Source organism: Mixophyes fleayi, chromosome 1 (assembly GCF_038048845.1).
Source record: "Mixophyes fleayi isolate aMixFle1 chromosome 1, aMixFle1.hap1, whole genome shotgun sequence".
NCBI classification, from domain to species: Eukaryota; Metazoa; Chordata; class Amphibia; order Anura; family Limnodynastidae; genus Mixophyes; species Mixophyes fleayi.
Window position 1 is genome coordinate 180,425,345 of NC_134402.1, and position 20,429 is coordinate 180,445,773.

At 36.1% G+C, this 20,429-nt stretch overlaps 1 protein-coding gene across 6 annotated transcripts in view; it reads left to right on the plus strand.

Moving 5' to 3' along the window:
• PSD3 (pleckstrin and Sec7 domain containing 3) overlaps nucleotides 1-20,429 on the plus strand; it is a 444,956-nt gene that overhangs the window by 394,488 nt on the left and 30,039 nt on the right. For all 6 annotated transcript variants that reach the window (XM_075204582.1, XM_075204583.1, XM_075204584.1 and 3 more), the window contains one exon: nucleotides 14,077-14,147. In XM_075204582.1, the coding sequence (XP_075060683.1) occupies nucleotides 14,077-14,147 (71 nt within the window). The remainder of the gene's footprint in view (nucleotides 1-14,076; nucleotides 14,148-20,429) is intronic.

The window sequence follows — 20,429 nt, forward strand, 5'->3', positions numbered from 1 at the left end:
CGATCATGGTTTTGTAATGCGATGTTCAGCAAGCACATGGATGTGATGTTTGGTTATCCACATACTTTTGGTAGTGTGTATATTTTTTTATTTATCTTGTGACAGAAACACTGGCAAAGTCATTGATGGTTTGCACGTAAGTTCCAGGACTTATGTGTTTGAAATCCAGGGAAAATTGTTGATATTGGAAAGATGGATTCAAAAGCTTTGGACTCCAGTCAGAGCTGGATAAAAGGAGAGAGAAGGAGGGTTTTTGTTCATTAGGCCATTTCAGGTCTTCTGACCTGCCAGTCAGACAGCAGACTAATTAACAGTTGCTCCTGCAAGGTGTCGTTTAAAAGACTATCAGTTTGCTCAGTCAGTTTCTGTCATTACCTGGGGAAAGAGACTGGACTCTTCCATAGGAAGAGAAAACTGGTATTTATTTGTACCTGAACTAAATTAGACATCTGTTCATTTGTGAGCTGGACATTAGGTCTATCCACACTTATAGAGGGGATATCTAGTCTATTAGTCAGGGCTGGAGAGGCTACCAGAACATTGGACAGCTGTGACTTTTTATCGCTGCTATGTGAGAAGTGCCCGTCTACCCCAGGAGGCGGTTTCTGTACCCTGATCTTGTGACAATATATACACACACTCAGTCTGCCATTATATTAGGTTCATCTGCTCGTTAATGTGAATATCTAATCAGCAAATCATGTGACAGCAAGTCAATGCATAAATACATGCAGACATGGTCAAAAGGTTCAGTCGTTGTTCAAATCAAACACCTGAATGGAGAAGAAATGTCATCTAAGTGACTTTGACCATGGAATGATTGTTGGTACCAGACTCGTGGTTTGAGTATCTCAGTAACTGCTGATCTCTTGGGATTTTCAAGAACAACAATCTCTGGGGTGTACAGAGAATAATGCAAAGAAATAAAACATCCAGTGAGTGGCAGTTCTGCAGAGGAAAAGGCCTTGTTAATGAGAGAAATTAGAGGAGAGTGGCCACACTGTTTCAAGCTGACAGGAAGGCGACAGTAACTAAAATAACAGTGTTAGGCAGGAGAGCATCTGAATGCACATCACGTCAAAACTTGAAGTGGATGGGCTACAGCAGGAAAAGTCCACACTGGGTTCCACTCCTGTCAGCTAAGAACAGGAAACTGGGGCTGCATTGGGCAGAAGCTTACCAAAACTGTAAAGCTGAGTTCTGGAAAAACATTACCTGGTATGACATATTACAAATTCTGCTTGGACATGCATATGTTAGACTCAGAATTTGGCATTTGGAATTCATGGATCGATCTTCACTTGTATTAATGGTGTAGGCTGGTGGTGTAATGGTGTGGGGAATGCTTTCTTGGCACACACTATTCCCCTTAATACCAATTAAGCATCATTTAAATGTCACAGCCTACCTGAGTATTGTTTCTGAACATGTGCATCCCTTTGTGGTCACAGTTTACCCGTCCTATAATGGACAATTCCAACAGGATAATGTGCCATGTCACAAAGCACACGTCATCTCAAGCTGGTTCCATGAACATAACAATAAGTTCATTGTACTCCAATGGCCTCCACAGTCACCATATAGAGTGCCTTTGGGAAGTGTAGGAATGAGAGATTTGCAGCATAAATATGCAGTAGACAAATCTACAGCAACTCCGTGATACTATTATGTTAACATGGACCAGTATCTCTAAGGAATGTTACAGGCACCTTGTTCAATCAATGCCAAAGAATTCAGGCTATTCTGGGGGCAATTGGAAGTCCTACCCAGTACTAGAAAAGTGTACCTAATAAATTGACCCCTGACTGTATATACAATATAGATTATATCTGAATAAAGGTAATGATCTACTGGAAGACTAAAGCTTGTGCCTAATCACTACTTGCTCTTGTCTTTACAACAGATGTCACTTGTGTTTGTTGTTGTTTTTTTGTTTCATTTTTCTAACCTGACCAGATGCCTTATTCTGTGAACCCCCACCCACCATCCAAGAAAAAACCTCACAGTGTCTTTAATAGCTTATATACTTGTCCCCTAACAAAACCACTTATGCAACCTCATTTAGAGCTTTTGTCACTTCTGCAGACTTTTCACATCTTTTATCTTCCTAAGTGCATATAACTCTTTTTGTTACAACCAATAACATTTCATCTGTGAAATTGAACTTAACCGTCTGGAATCACCTAAATAATTTATGATTGGATGAAAAAGACGGGTGCAAATGAGTTTTCTGTTTTGGACATAAGTTAAATACTGACTGTTTTTTTCATGTAGCACACAAATATCAACTTTAAATTTCAGTGTACAAATAAGCTATCATGTATTTGTGTGATACATGAAAAAACAGTCAGTATTTAACTTATGTGCAAAACAGAATACTAATTTGCACCCGTTGCATTGTAACAGGGTTTTGTTAAATAAGAAACTTCTTAATTTAAGATCCTTAATGAATCAGGCCCTAGGTCTGATCTAGATTCTTGATACCTGTAATCTGCCAATGTGTTTGCCTGTGGCACCATCATGCTGAAAACCATTATATTTCATGCTCTCTGCAAATCTTCCCACCTATTTTTTCTTGTTTTCTTCTATCCGTTCACTTTCTTTCTACCAAACACTATCCTTTTCTCCACTCCACCTCCAAAATTGCCCAATACTGGTGAATTCATTTAAAAAATGTTACATTTGTTTCTAATCATATTGCTTGCTTTAACTGAAAGTAAAGTTATATATAAATACTGTTTTATTGTAATTTTCAACATTGTGCACAACAGAATGTATGCTGGTTTTAATTTAAGCTGTGTATTTAGCTGACTTTGTTGTAGACGTCAAAATAGGCACTGTCTTTCTAAGATCTGAAAACAGTCTGTCTAGACAGCATCATCCAGGCAAGAGCAATCTCACTGGTACAGTGATGTACTTAGCAATATGATGTGATGGTGATCACAGCAGTTTCTTTTGGCAAATCTCCAAAAGTCACTGCAGACTTTATAAAAAAAATACCCCAGCCTTATTCAATGAACCATTAGTAGCCATATGTTTCTCCCATGGATTGTTGAATAATTTTACTGTATGTGTCCCCAGCACAACTGTTGGGAGACTGTTCCATGAATATATCACTCTTTCTGTAAAAAATATCATTGAAAATGGAGGGAGGAAGACTTGAAAGTAACATATGGAGGATTTTTTTTTAAAGTCTGTCCCATTGTTCTAGAAATCTTCTTATTTCAAAATACTACCTCCCTGAACTCTATTAATACTTTTCATATATTTGAATAATTCTATCATATCACCTCTGTTCTTTTTCTCCTCTAAGCTGTACATATTCAGCCCTTAAAGTAAAGTTGTATCCAGCTCATGTGCCATTGTAGTAGCTTTTCATTGAATTATTTCTATTGTATTAATGTCCTCCAGAACTGTGCAAGGTGAGGTCTTATCAGTGACCTATTAAGCTGGTATATAACCTGCATCTTCCTGGTACTAATACCTGGTTCTATATAACCAAGTATGCAACTGGCTTCTCCCAATGCTTAAATATACTGCGTGCTTACCATTATATCATATGAATATAGAACTCCAAGGTCCCTTTCTTTTGTTGTTATCACCAATACACATTTGTTTTGTTACTACTTCTTGAGGAATTAAAACTTTGTATTGTCTGCAAAAGACATATCTTCCCCCGTAGACCACATGTAATATCACAAAGGAATACATTAAACAAAACAGGGCCCATGATTGATCCACATGATAGTCCACTAGTTGAAAGCCATCCATCTGAATGTATATTATTAATTGATTAACAACACCATGTCTTCCTTTCAGTTAAATCCCATTATCAGTTTTTGAATTTAATGCTGGATACCATATAGGATGCCTTGCTAAAAGCTTTATAAGCTATAGTATATCCACTGATCCACCCTGATCCATCACTTTAGCTACTGAGTCAAAAAATCCACTAGATTTGTTTAACATGATTGTTGGTAATGTTGATATCGCCAACAAATATTTGATTCTTATAATATCAATATATGGAAATTATAAACACAATCTAATTCTTGACATCATCATACCTCCCAATGTTTTGGTAGGCGGCCTCAGGACTGGCAGCGTGGCTACAGCTCAATGGGGGCATGGCCACGGCACGACAGGGGGGGTGTCCACACCCCCGGGGGGTTTACCTAGTCCTTTTGAAGTGCTAGGCTGCCCTGTTCTCTCCTCACATTCCTTCTAAACACCTTCATTGCCAGGTGTACTGGTTGTCATGCAGAGCAGCAGTGAACAGGAGATACTTCTCAACTTTCCCACCCGCGGGCAAAGCTGTCCCAATTGCCCTCAAATCAGGACTGTTCTGCCTAAATCAGGACGGTTGGATGTTGTGCATTATAATAACAGGAATATATAGTATTTATGCTTTACAGATAACTTGAAATAACCAAGCTTTATTTTATCATTTAATTTTCCCCTAAATTGTGGAGAAATTGGTTGTATATTTTCAGCACATTTTCAAGACACACTATTGTAAGTACAGCATTTGAGTAATCACACATAAATGATAATGAACTGTTTATAATTCTTCAAGTTGATCCATTTTACATCTTGGAAATACATTAGTCATTCTTTGCAATTGAATAGATTACATTTATATGCATTTAGTTTTAAATCACTATATTGTAATTCTAGTACATGATTACTCTGCACCAGATAACATTTTATAGTAACACACTTAGAAATGAACCTTAATAAGACATTCACATTATAGTTAGTATTCATGCTTAATGGCTGCCCTGTTTTCAAGGCCTCTTAACATTCCACAATGTTTCCTCATAGTTTTGTCATATTGTCAATCAATGTATGACTAATGTCTGGAGATAAAAATTTGTTAGGCAAGGAATCATTCACATTAAGGATATATATATATATATATATATATATATATATATATATATATATATATATATATATATTACACAGTATATATTGTGCATCTTATGCTATACATGCCAGTCAACATGCATGCTTGTGTGTCGTTGAAGCAGTGAAAGGCTTCTTTAGAGCTACTACATGCTACTTGCATTGAGGAATAGCTATCGTTATATGGAGACAAGCAAACAAGCTGCTTGTTGTTCTTTTAGGTGGAAATGCTGATCCCTTCTGATGTTATACTCAACCAAAAAAAAAAGGGGGGGGGGGGGGGGTTACACTAAGCCTGGTTCAATCTAGCTACAAGTAGTCTGTGTTTGAGTCATTATTAAGCGAAATGTGTTTTTTTTTTTTATTCCTTTGTTTTTTTTTTTTTTTAGTGTGCTCAGGGAGAATTATGATTGACTCTGGGAACATTGCATCTACGACCCAAAGTGATGCGGCTATGGGGGCAGAACTCTTTGCTTATCCCCTACCCCAAATCTGGTTTCCCATTGTTGCATCCCATAAAAGTTTCCACCAAAAATTATTAGTTATCCCTGGATTGGACTGGCTATTTTACTTAGAGACAGGACTAAACACGAGTGGTCATTCTGGGAAACCTTTTGTGATGCATTGATTAATGCTAGGACCTAGAGCCACAGCTGCATTATGCACATAAAAAGTGGTATAAAGGACAGTGAGTCACCTGACTGTGATGTCACGTAAATACTACTTCAAAGTCACTTGTTCTACTCTCCATGAGTATAGCAGTGCTGGGTTTCATATGTGGTGGTAGCAGTCAAGTGGTCACTAACTGTGTGTGGTTTGTATAAATACATAGATATTATGCACCTATGCTGCTACGGTAGCCCCCTTCCCCACATTTCCCCCTTTTTTAAAGATTTACATCACACGTAGTCCCTGTAGAAGTCTTAAAATTCCAGAGGCTGCAGCTGAAACTAACAATCTCCCAGGCACATAGCGAGTTACCGCATGACTGTTATGTTTGCAGTTATATGCCATGAAGTGGAGCTGCCAGAGGAAAGCAGGAGGTGGCTCAAAAATAAATGTAATTTATGTGTAAGTAAAACTGTCAGTCTTGTTTTATTGGTTTTATAAAAACATAATTTAGTGTGACATTTTTATATTAGTTTATTACCAATCAATAAGTATTATATTTTAATTTAATTATGTGTAGATTATTGTAATCTATTAGATTAATAAATTTACATCTTTCTGAGCTTCTTTTTTGGTGGCTTTCTTATAAAGTTTAGTTTAGAGGGTTTTACAGTGATCCCCTTTTGAGTGGCAGCATATAACTTGTTTTCCTTTTAGAGGTACAGTAATCTGTCTGGGAGCTTAAAAAGTTTTTTAAGTTATTCATATATTATTGTTTTAGCGTCCAACTTCCTTTTTTTTTTTTTTATAAAGTAAGAAGGGCCTGTGAGTGAGGACAGGGGTGATGATTAGTAGTGTGACAATGTGAGCACAGGGAAGGCATGAGTCGTGGGTGATAATGTGAGTACAGGGGAGGGATGAGTGGTGGGGTAATAAAATGAATACAGGAGTGAGGATTTAGTAGTGTGTTAATGTAAGTACTGGAGTGGGTGAGGATTAGTAGTGTGGCAGTGCGAGTACAGGTCAGGGATGTGTTGTGGAGTGATAATGTGATTATGGGGGAGTGATGAGGATCAGTAGGGTTTATATTGTGAGTACAGGTTTGAGGATTAGTAACAGAGCGATAGAGAGAGATGTAGAAGTGTAACATACAGAGTATAGGCATAGAATAGTATTAGAGGTATTACATTGTTACAGAGATTTTAATGTAAATATAGATTTCAGAGTCATATAGTAATAGTAAGTAAAATAAATTTAGATTGCATAATTATATAGATGTTGAGTATAGATGTTGAGTAAATATAGACTACATTGCTATATGTGGAGATTGCACAGTTAAGTAAATATATAGATTAAGGCTGAGTAAATATATAACTGTAAATAAAAAAGTTACTAAAATATATTTAGTAAATCCTAAAACATCAAACAAACAGGGGTGCTTCCATGGTGTGTTATCCAAGTTAAAAGATTTATTCAAAGGAATAAAATTGCACGTACCAGATAATCAAAGGTTTCAGGCATAGGTTACAGTATAAGTCACTTCTAGTCTGCATACACGGACATCATTTTCGAAGCGGCTCTAACATGTTAGTATTCCACAAACACCTCTACGCGTTTCATCTCAAAGACTTCGTCAGGAGGTGTGGTTCTAAGTTCAAAAGCTCACCTATTTCTAGGATAATCTTAATTGACACCACAGGTGAACGAGACAAACCTTCGTTCACTAGTTAGCTTGACTTAACAAATGCACATATCAATTTTAAAAGATACAATATCCATACTATTAAAATTACATAGATATAATGCAGAATAGTAACAATTAGACATGATAAAAATACACACAATATATAAAATATATAAAAACAGCATAACATAAACTATTATAAATATAAACTCTTATAAAAAGGGTGTGACTTCACAACCTTCATTTAACCCCCACGGTACAAATGTGTTCAGAGTATAGATCCAGTAAGTGTTTTTGGTTTCTTAAAAATAATTTGCGGTTTTTCCGGTAGAGTGTTTAAGAAACCAAAAACACTTAGATCAATACTGGCCCCATCACATTTGAATGAAAAATCTAATAAAAATACAAGCTGGTTACTCTCGACAAAAGGCTTCTATCCGTGTGGGCATTGTAAAGCCTGTAAATATGTACATAATAACCACAAAACGTTCTCTGATACTTCAAGTAAGAAAGAAAGAAATATTCAATGTTTTATGAACTGTAATACCACATATGTGGTGTACTTATTGGAATGTGGCTGTGGAAAAAAGTACATAGGGAAGACCAAGAGAGCTGTGAAAATAAGGGTGTTTGAACATTTACGCAATATTAAACATAAGATTGAAAATCATAGCGTCCCAAGACATTTTCTCGCCTGTCATAATGCTAATCCTGATACTGTCCGATTTAAGGCAATAGAACATATTGAGGCGAATGAAAGAGGAGGAGATCGCCTTTTAAAATTAGCTCAGAGAGAAACTTACTGGATCTATACTCTGAACACATTTGTACCGTGGGGGTTACATGAAGGTTGTGAAGTCACACCCTTTTTATAAGAGTTTATATTTATAATAGTTTGTTATGCTGTTTTTATATATTTTATATATTGTGTGTATTTTTATCATGTCTAATTGTTACTATTCTGCATTATATCTATATTTTATATATTGTGTGTATTTTTATCATGTCTAATTGTTACTATTCTGCATTATATCTATGTAATTTGAATAGTATGGATATTGTATCTTTTAAAATTGATATGTGCATTTGTTAAGTCAAGCTAACTAGTGAACGAAGGTTTGTCTCGTTCACCTGTGGTGTCAATTAAGATTATCCTCTAAATAGGTGAGCTTTTGAACTTTGAACCACACCTCCTGACGAAGTCTTTGAGATGAAACGCGTAGAGGTGTTTGTGGAATACTAACATGTTAGAGCCGCTTCGAAAATGATGTCCGTGTATGCAGACTAGAAGTGACTTATACTGTAACCTATGCTTGAAACCTTTGATTATCTGGTACGTGCAATTTTATTCCTTTGAATAAATCTTTTAACTTGGATAACACACCATGGAAGCGCCCCTGTTTGTTTGATGTTTTAGGATTTGCTATTTCCCCGTTGAGATCGGGTGATAAAAAGGGAAGGACGCGCAGAAGAAAAATCTGCTGGTGTTGGATTTCTTGTGGAACTATTATCTACCACGAACTGGCACGACAGTGAACTTATTATTTCTGCTGTGCGCACTGTTTGTTGTGTAAATATATTTAGTATAGAGATTTCCGAGTTAATAGTAAATAAATTATTTATATATATATATCTATAATATAAATGTCTAGTGGCGTGTGTTAGTCTGTCTGTATGTGTGTGGAAAAAATAAAACCAAGCTGCAGCGCCACCTGCTGGGCGGAGTTATACACTGACCTACTAAATTCTTAGTGTGTGTGTGGAAAAAAAAATTCAGAAAGGGCTGAAATTTGGTATACTAAGATGTTTTCAATTTGTTAATTTAATTTGTTAATTGTTAAAAGTGTTTATAAAGATTTTAAAAAAATATTTATATATTTCTTGAAGGAGAAGTGACAGTTGGGAGTGGTTGGTGGTTGCCGGGGGTGACAGTGGGGAGTGGTTGGTGGTTGAGGCCTGGGCTATGGCCCAAATGCATGACAAGAACCTTTTTAACACCTTAAGTAGCTTGATTTGACTAGAATGCATGAGTATCATGCACGGGTTAACTTGTGTATATATATATATATATATATATATATATATATATATATATATATATATATATAAAATTAAAACATATTGAAGAGTTAAAAAAAGAGTTTTCTTTCAGCATTAAAATAAATGTAAAGAGGGATTTCTAGGGTTAAATATTGCAGAAAAATATTGCTGGAAAATATACTTCTCATCTCACACATATGGATGCTGTGCACATGGGTGGGGTACGTTAATGCAACGCTTTTAATAACGACACTGAGTATAAAGACAAATATAATCCGATTGCCGTAAAACCGACCTGCTTGAAAAGCTGACTTACATTAATACAGACACAGAACATATCCGAAAACAATACCTTGCAGCCTGCTATCAATTCCGAACTCACTGCATGCTGGCGTTTTACAACACAAAAAAGAGAGACATCGAGGTTTGTGATTTTAAAGCGGATTGTAACATTTTGCATACATTTGTCGGACATCTCATGTACACATGAGATACAGGGAGGGCATGCAGATACAAGTTGACCATTTAGATGTGCCTTATTTTGGGTTGCACCTTTCTTTTGATATTCCTTTTAGGAGGCGTATCTGTGCGCGTCCATAAGCAAGTTGCAAGTTTACTTAATTCGGGTGTAAAATCATATATATGCATGTGCATCTTTGATCATACACAAAATATGCATCTTTCCATGCAATTCTGAATGATGTCCAATGTTTGGCTGTGGACTGTTTTCAAGCCATGAGATCCTCTTCACCAATTTGTATTATGCTTCATACCTGATTACACTTTTCACACAGACACTCATTAAATAATAGTACTAAAAGTAATAAATAAATAATAATAGTACCTGTAATATAAATAATAAATATAACAAGCAGAAAATATAGGTTTGCAGACATATACATGATGATGTGTAATAGGTTGGTACCTTACAGTGAGAGCAAACCTGGTGGTTTAGTAAATCTAAATACTTAGAACCGACACATTGGTGTATATGAAACCAGGAGAACCAGAGGATTACATCAGCTCCTCCAGAAAGGTCATGCCCTCTGGATGAAGGGAGGGAGGATCTCATGCTGGACTCCCCAAACCACTCAGGAGGTTTTTATTCTTTCTGTAAAAACAACTGTAAAGTGGAATTATTGTTCTGTATGCTGGATATGTGACACAACTATAATCACAATCATATCGCAACAACGCAGGTAATTGAATTCCCCCTTGTTCATTATCACATAAGCCTCTTCCTCTATGAAACCACACCCATAATTTAACTTAGCCACTCCCACTATCTTACTTAACAGTTTGCACTACATTCCTGCAACCCGCTCTGCATTCTACAATATGCTTTTTCCTTTGGGACTACATTACTGCTTTTCAGTTAAAATTTTCATTACAAAAAGCCCTTCACCCAAAATTCATTGGTATGCACTGTATGCCTCTCACTCCAACATGGTACAGCAGGTTTAGCAGAAACACAAGAGGATTAACTAATTTCTTTAGTAATAGTGTGGTGTTCTGAAGTGAGTCAAAGGGATATTAGATTTTTAAACAGCATGTTGTTGAGTTTTCCAGTTTTTCAGTCCCTAGCTGTATGAAAAAAATAGAGAGAATTTAGTAAACTGTATTTATTGTATTATTTATAATTTTTTATGTTAAATATTACATATGTATTTAAACCATTGATTGGATGTAGCTTGTTTGTTAAGAGAAACAAGGCTAAAAAGGCCGTAACCAATCAGACTAGCTACATAGGTGGTCAAGTTTCATACATGCTTTCATTTATCTGTATGAATCTCTCAAATCCCAGACAGCACTGTGAATTGCGCAGGGCCTCTGTGTGGTTGGCTTGCCAATTAGTGACCTGTAATCAATTGTTTTACCCAGTATGCCACTACATTGTATATATATATATATATATATATATATATATATATATATATATATATAAACAAATTACACTTTGTTTATTCTTTATTATAGCCAATCATAGGCGGTACGCAAATCTATGAACATAATCCTAGGCCCAAATTCAGACATTGTTCAGAGGTGGTAAATGTTGTTAACAGTTTTATTTTGCTTAGTTTTCTTGTTCTTTAATTTCAAAGTTTCTACAGGTTGTCAACAGTTTCTTCAATACTGTGATATGGGCCGCAAACATGTTTACCCACTTGGAAGACAGATTTTTTTTCTTTTATTCCTTCTATATTGCTGTAGATTCATGCAACATATAATCACAATGTAGATTGTACTGTCTGTTTTCTGTAGGGTATCTGTATTTAATTTCTGCATAAGATGTACTCTACTGTAGTCAATGAATGGTGTTACTGTCATATATATATATATATATATATATATATATATATACACACACGACTTTCTAAAGACACAAATTAGCAGAATATTATGAGAAAAAGTAAGAGGGTGGTTCAAAAAGTAACAGTAAGCAGGACTTTGATTTCTAATGTCATGCCAGTTTACATGCATTTATTTAGCATTATGCTAATATTAACATTGGCGCTAATAAAGCACATGTAATTAACACAAGTGGACATGAGGCCGTAGGCTGGGTACACAGCACAGAAAATTTCTCCTGATGTGATATCGTTAACAATTCTACCAATGACTGAAAGTCCCTTTCAACATGCTGATTCATGTGTATGTACTATACACGTTTTACAAGATTTAACTTCATATCTGTGCTATTCATCTGTCATAACCATCGGCTGAAAAGATTGTGAACTCTATTGAGATCTGGTAATGAGTGCATACACACTGCAGAATTCGAATGACATTGTTCCATCGTTGAACAAGATTTTTTAGTCCGTTTATAAAATCGAATCAAATGATACGATGTGCTTTGGAACATGTTCATCGTTGGAGCGTACACACTAATGTGATATGCACACTAATGCGATATCGGGCTGAACGGTTATTTATTGTGTGATTGGCACGATAATCAGGTGAAAAACCTGTAGTGTATAGCCAGCCATAGTGTGGAAGAATCATTCAGAAAGCCACTGAAGATGAAAGGGATATACATAAGGTACAAAGATGTACATCAGGTACAAAGACACGGCGTTTGATTGGATACTATATTATTACTTTATTACAGTGCTGGCTATTGTACTGGAATGGATATCTCATTGGAATGGGGGTGACTTTCTAATGGAGTGTGAGGGGCCCTATCAACATTGTGCTATGGACTTAGTCATTTTTAATTATACTTTGGCGACAGGATAGAATCAGATAATGATTAGCTGAGTGAAGCAGAACACTATAATACTGCAACATATCTCAAATTATATGAAACTTGACTTTTACTTTAAATATATTATATTTATATTGCTTTGAAATACTTTCATTTTAATGCTCAATTTTCTGTACTAGCTTATGGCTCATAGAAAATGGATTGCATCATTTGACCTATTTAACACCTTTTGAATGCTCCAGAAATGTATTTAAGAATTGTGTACAGCTACAGTATATATAATATAATAATCTGACCTCTTGTCATTTAAAGGTACACTGTTTCTTTGCCTTTCAAAGGTCACATCTTGATCTGGCAAGCATTTATTTCTATCTAGAGAAACTAACTGTTATAGATGACATCAAAGTACACTTTAAAGCTGTAGTACCACCTTCATAAATGTTCTTACTAAGCTGCCCCTGCCCCTAGCCAACTGCTACAATTTTCCCCTGGTCTCTGCAGGTTCAGTAATACAGAACTGGTAGATCAAATTCTGTTCCCCAACCTTAAATGGCGATACAGGAGGTGAGTGAGCTGGTGAACAATTCACAATCTCACACCAAATCGACCCCCCCCCCCCCTCCCACCCCCAGGGTTGTAAGAGGAATGGAGGAGCCCCAGGATAAACAACTGCAAAAAAACACCCTCCAGGATTCCGGCGAGGGTGGGAGAGATAGCTTAGTAAAATCTTTGATTAGGTGGTACTGCAGCTTTAAGATATCACCTTGCAGTTGTGTGTTCTATGTGTCCTGGTTTTCCCAGGACAGCCCCAGCTTTTCCTACAGAAAACTTTTACCTTAGACTTTTTTACCTCACACTACTGATGCATATGACTGTATAGGATTAGTTGACATAGAACTTGGGTCCTCAGCCTACTTTATGTGTATCCATGGAATCTCTGATAGATTCAAGGTCTACTTCAGCCTAGGTGTTATTCTTGAATCACATCTATCTTTTGTTCCCCACATCCAGTCTGTCTCCAAATCCTCCAACATTACATAATAAAGGGAATTCCCTCCCTCGTACATACTTTTCCCCTGGCTTCCAAACCTTTAAACATTTCCTGAAAATACAACACTTTAGGTAAGTGTATCAAATTCCTCAACCACTAAACCTACCTAATCTATTAATTACCAGATTATTGCCCCTCTGCACCATTCACACAAAACTTCCAAATCAACATTGCTGTGTGACTGGATAATACAGCCCCATTGCAATTTGGCTGGACCAATAAGCATCAAGTGGCACTTAACCACATAAATCAGTCACCTATTTTCTTATAGATTGAAATCTTGTGAGCAGTGTCCTATTATTGCTCTGTTTAAAACTCAGTCTTCTTTTATTAATTCCTGCTGGCGTTATATAAATCAATGTTAATAAATAAAATATATCTTGTGTATAACATGTCCGAGGTGCATATGCCTATATCTGTCTATAGATTATATAAGCTAGACATGTAGCTAAAATATTACTCTTCAATCTGATCGCTTTCTCTGATTTGATATGATTTGGTAAAAATAAATACTTTGTATCAGAACTTATACATCAGATTTTGTTTTTTGCTGTCTAAAAATATTTTTTTCTTCTACAGCTCCAAGAGGAAAACGAGGATGGAAAACTTTCTATGCTATTCTAAAGGGAACCGTCCTGTACTTGCAAAAGGTAAAACAAGAAAAAAATTAAATGTATATACTAATAGTATTTAAGCAAAAATACAGTGTTGGTGGTGTCTAGTGAGTCTTGTTTAGGTTGTAGTGGTGTTCCCAAAGAGATTGAGGTTTTGATTGCAAACACTGTGTAAAGTATTTTGCATCAGCTGCTGCAAAACTTTTTTATCATGTTTTGTCCTTTTGATCTTAGATATATTTTCCTCTGCTTAATGGTAGAGCTCACATAATGTGGTCTTTAGTTATGCACCGATATATCGAATCACTAAGGTTTCAGTGCTTATTGTAATAATTTTCCATGCAATGATGTCCGTGTGGCCCCATATTTCAAATATACATTACACTGACTTGTGCCTTTTTCTTATGCTGAACAGTAGTCCAGTTCTATTAACCCAGTGCTTTTTACTTTGTAAAACAGCACATACATTTAGGTGCATTTGATCATTTCATGCATTTAACTGGACTTAATTAAAAATAAAAAAATTGGTCTGCTGAATGCGTCAGATGATCAAAAAAAATGCAAAAGTGCAAGTGGCCTCCGTCACCTCTCTTCATTTTAGTTCCCTGGGAACTTTGTCGCACAAGTAGGCAATTTGTGTGGGAGTTCATACATCTGCTGCTAAGCCTGTGCATCTATACTGTCTCAGTGCACCTTGGTGTACCTTAAATCATACTTGCCTACTCTACCAGAATTTCCGGGAGGCTCCCAAATTTCAGGGAGTCCTCCCGGAAGAGTAGGCAACTTCCCGGACCCTGTAAAATGCCGAAACTCATGGCATTGAATAGCAGGGGGGCTTAATCACGTTATTAAGCCATGCCCCCGCTATTCAATAGGGGCGGGGCTATAGTGGTGTAATTACGTCGTTACGCCCCATCCTACCCTCTGTCATATGATCTGTACTCTGTTCAGATTTTAAAAGTAGGCAAGTATGTCTTAAATCTTCATTAAAACATGTTAACTTATTTTGATTAGGACATACTTTTTACGTATTAAAAATACTTCTCTTTAATAAATATCAACTCTTAAAAACCAGACAATAAGGATAGATGATAGAAATTGCATCTAAGGAGAAGTAGAAAAAGAGGTATATTATTGGGCTGTTAGTCAATATTCAAACAAAGGGTTATGGTCAGGGACATATCTTTTAAACCAAGATAGACCCTGGGAATTAGAGACAATTGACAACTATGAAATTTGTAGCTTGATTTAATTTTTAGCAAAGGCTGAAGGAGGCTGTAATATTTTCATGAGTTTATTAGAACTTAAATTACTAAAGATTAAACTTTGATTGTGGGGAAAGGATTTACATATGCATGAAAATTCCTGCCAGTATTGAAGGTTACTGGAAAATTCCTAAATGTGCCGTAGCTTGCATTCAACTAATTTGCCATGTCAGGTGTCTCAGGCTGCAATCTGCATTTATAGAGGCATATTAAGTGCACGAAACATCAAATTCAGCACAGAATCTTGCTGAAATTGTGTGATTTTTTTATTGACATTATGCTGCCATTGACATCTGTATGAAGTCATGGGCCAGTCCTTAATCTGTTCCCTAACTTGTACAGCCAATTTCCATTTCAATCCATTTGTAATGGATCATTGCATTCCTATATGTGCAGTGTGGCCACATTTTTCAGAGAACCAATCGAATATGCAAAGTTCCAATGTAACCATATTGCAACGTTTGTGGTCAGCATTAACTTCTGTAATGTGTTATTCATTTAATAAATTAGATATTGCATTTTAGATTTAACAGCTTTTCAATATAATTAAATTAAGCCGTGATTGCTGCAAGCACCAGCACATATCTTCTGTTTCTAAATGTGCACTTACAGACATAGCTATATGGTATAACAAGAAATCATTGGACTTGATAGCAAAATTTTGCCTGTCTCTAAAACTGTGCTACTGTTGAAGGTAAAACCATTCTACAACAAGGCTCACCGCTGTATTTACATCCTTGTTTATGCCACCTTATTCCACTGCAAATAAATATATCCTAAATTAATAATGATAAAATAACACTCTCATTCTAACGTTTACATTTCCTACTCCTTGTTTTTTAATTTCAAAAATGAGCAGGTAGCAAAGACCAAACAATGCTAAAATGAAATTATTTTTTTTCTGCTATGTGCTAAATTATTTATTTACTGTGGTGCAAAAAACAGACCGAGTCTTCAATACAGTGAACATACTTGATATCCCTGGAATCACTGGAAGTCACTGAATAAAACGCTTAATTCATTTAGTGAAAGTAGCTAAAATGGAATCACAGACCTTTTTTTCCATCCGTTTTCCACATATAATGCCTATAAATTTAAAATATATATACTCCACTATGAACCCCCCAAAAATATGTTTTGAAAAAAGTATTAAAAATTCACTTTGGTAGAGAAAAAATTAAAAAGATATTCCTGACGAAGCAGACACAGTGTAAAAAAAAAAATCAGACTGCTGGCAGAAAAGTTTTTTTTCCTTTACAAAAAAAAAAGCAGTTGAACCTATGTATACTTTTTCAGCATATATAGGTCTAATACATCTATTTATTAATAAAACAAATGTCCACAAAGAAAGTAACCAGATATTTTTGTTTAAATCTGGGGACAAATAGTGTGTGTGTGCCCTTGGAGCGGCGTAGTCAGGCAGTGTAAGGGGTGTGGTCAGTCCCAAGAGAGCATGATTTGGGCCTTATTAATAATAATCGTCTAGACAATTGCTGATACAATCCATATACAGTCACTTTCTTATCTAATTTAGAAGATTTGTCATAAAAATCAGCACTGGTAGAGGTCATTGACTTAAGTTGCACATTCCTGTTTATAAAATATTTAACATTTAAACACACAGCAGGTCAACTTAAACCTGTATTTAATGACGTAAAGCAATATAACAAGGTTTAGTTAGGTTGACATCTGACCCCCCCCCCTCCCTCCCATGGATCCATGGATCTTCTCTTCTCTTTCTCTAAATACTTTTTTATTCCCTCTTATTCAGAACCACATTTACACTGACTCATCTGAGACCCAGCACCTGCTCTCTGCAGTTTTTCTTCCAGGCCTTCTCTGTTTGTTTTAGACAACCACGGTGAAAGCCTGGTCTGGCAGCAGTGCCAAAAGGTGTCTGTCCATGTAGACCAAAGAAAGCCACAAGCATGGAGCTTGTAGCTTTCTATGGGTTCGCGCTGTCAGACCCCCATTTGACAGCCATGTTACTTGCCTTGGGCTGTTTCTTCGCTGGAACAGAGGAGCCACTGCAAACCGGGGAGATGTCTCTACCAGGAACAAGTCTTTCAAAATGGAGATTTCCCCCAGAATATCTTGTCTGTTCACCCTACATTTATGTCCTGCTGACAATTTTTCTTTAATTTTGTGATGCCTTTCTGCTGCATCTGCTTAGACATCTGCTGGTATATTTACTAAACTGCTGATTTGTGGAGAAAGTGGAGATGTTGCCTATAGCAACTAATCAGATTCTAGTTATCATTTATTTAGTAAATTCTACAAAATGACAGCTAGAATCTGATTGGTTGCTGTAGGCAACATCTCCACTTTTTCAAACTCGCAGTTTAATAAATATACCCCCTGGAGAGGATTATGACACCGAAGCTTATTGACCATAAAATATTTAGATGTGTCTGTTTTGTTAAATTCACATTTTATATAATATAGAAATTCTATTTGCGGCAAGAAATTTTAGCTATATATGTATGACCATACTACGGAGACAGGTAATTTCGTTTGTGCTTCAGTGGTTAATATCAAAGAATCCACTGAGTTTAGTTCTTTGTCCTTTTGTAATGAATAGGCGATGAATGATGTTCCATGCATTAATTGCCCTAATACAGACCATTGCCTTGAAATGCTGTACCGCCAGAATTGAATTAGGACTCCACAGTGAAGGCCATTGATTTAATGCTGAGTGTCATGTGTTTAAACAATGTCTCTATTTCTTTTCCTTGATATCGCAGATTGTAACAGCGCTGGCGATCTACAGAACCTTCTTTGCTTGCAGTTCTTAGTGGAATTAATCATTTAATTAAAACTATTGAATAATAGTTTTTGAAATTGCTGTAATTCTTTAATTTGTTATCCATCTTTCATCTCTTGCAATAAGTAACATATTAAACACTATCGACAGTAGGGAAAAAAAAGCCTGCGTTACCTTGCTGCATTTAAAAAGGCCTAAATAAATGCATTCTGCGTTATGTCATGATGGATTTGTTCATACAAAAATGGATTTAGTAGCACAATATGGGTGATTCCATGTGTCACAGTTGTTTTGACGTCTGATCAGCTGTAGTCATAAGTTCCATACATCTCAAACCTGTCATCATGGAGAGTGTCATATTTAATAAGCAGAAAATAAATTAAAATTGGTATTGACATTCATATATCTTTTGCATTTCCAGTTTTACCTTAGATGCAGTCTGCCCTTGATCTCTGCATTGGGCAGTGTACTATAAGTGGATGTTAAACCACCTGCAAATACTTACGTTCTCCATTAATAACATTAATGTCTTTAACCACGGAATTATTCGTTCTCACATTGCCAATAAGTAATGATCTAGGAATATAGGAGTCGTAACAAATCCATTGTTTCAATTAGAACAATGTTGCTTATGTAAATTTGTCACCTGAATTTCTTTGTTTATATATTTTCAAATTGCCCTCTGTCAAGTTGATATATAGTTTCTATCTTTTTCAATGCCGTTTGTAAACAGTAGTGAAAATCAGAGAACAACATGACAGCGGCACTAAATCATCATGCAATGATTTTGTCTTTCCTCTCTGAATGCCATCATGACATTTTTGTACCATATATTAAATCAGTAAATTAGATATATGTATGCTGTATGGTTAAGCATAAGCTCCCAGTGACCCATGTAATTACACTTTTTCATGTTTAGCCGTGAAAATTTGTAGTAGCTGTGAAAAGGCATGGATGGTTAATTATAGTGGACGTCTCTCTATGATCGTTTCAACATCCTATTTTCCTCTACTGTCTTAAAATGATCTGGGTCTGAATCAGGGACCACTTTGTCTGACTTCTCTTCTCTACATCAGTTCTACAGGTGATCTAAAGTATTTAAGGGCCTTGTCAGCCCCAATATAAACGGTGCTGGATATTCAGAGCTCTGACCATCTTAGTACTTAGAAGTACAGTTAACTGTAATAACAGCTGTGAGTCTATTTGGGGAGGTCTATGTCAGCTTTTCACTTCTGGACACAACCATTTTTACCTATCTGTATTTGCAATATTGCTATTGTTCCATCAGCTTGGATATAGATCATGGTGAGCAGCAATTTTTCAAATCATTCTTCAGATTCTCAGTGGGATTGAGATCTGGGCCTTGACTGGGTCTCTCCAGGATGTTCATTTTTTTAGCCACTTCAATGTGACTTTTTTGCTGTATGTTTTTCTCTATTTATAAATCTTTTCTCAAGTCTTAGGTCTCTTACATACTACAGAAAGTTTTTCGCCAAGACTTGTCTTTATCTTGCTCCTCAATTACCCCCTGTTTCCAGAATTTTCAAGTCAGTGAACTAGAGAGTCTCCATAGTATTATGCTACCGCCACCATGCTTCATGGTAGGCATAGTGATTTTGGTGTTATGTTCAACGTTAGGCCTGATCCAAACATACTGCTGTGAAGTGCTCAGGCTATCGTCCAAGGTTATAGTATTTCTCGTCTCTGTCAGAGTAGTCATCTAGATGGCCTTCGTAACAAGTTCCTTCCTTGCACAATTTTGGAGGACAGCTAGTTCTAGAGTTTATTTAGGTGTATCATAACAAAAAATGATTACTTTTGTAATTAATAATTGTCTGATATTTTATTTGTAATTATTGAGTATTTGTGTTTTAAAAAATCCCTAATTTATTTTTGTTCCATGATTCCAAAAATATCTATTTTTATTTTTATGCACATTAGACTTATTGGGGCATATTCAATTCCGATCCGATCGTTACTGTGGAAAATGCGCAGTACTGCCGGTAATACGGTACCGCAATAACGCGGATTTTTGTATGCAGCTCTACGGGCTGCGAATGAAAATCCACGTTATTGCGGTACCGCGGATTAGGTTCACATCCGTTCCGGCGCGATCCCGCGGATCGGGATCGGAATTGAATATGCCCCATTGTCTTAAGTCTTTCGAAGAACCTTTGTGGATCTTCTTACTAAAGATGGGTTTACACCACTATTGCACATCACACCAAATGATGGTTTACTAAATAGCAGTGTTTAAATAAAAACAATTTGGGACATCCTATTTCTTTA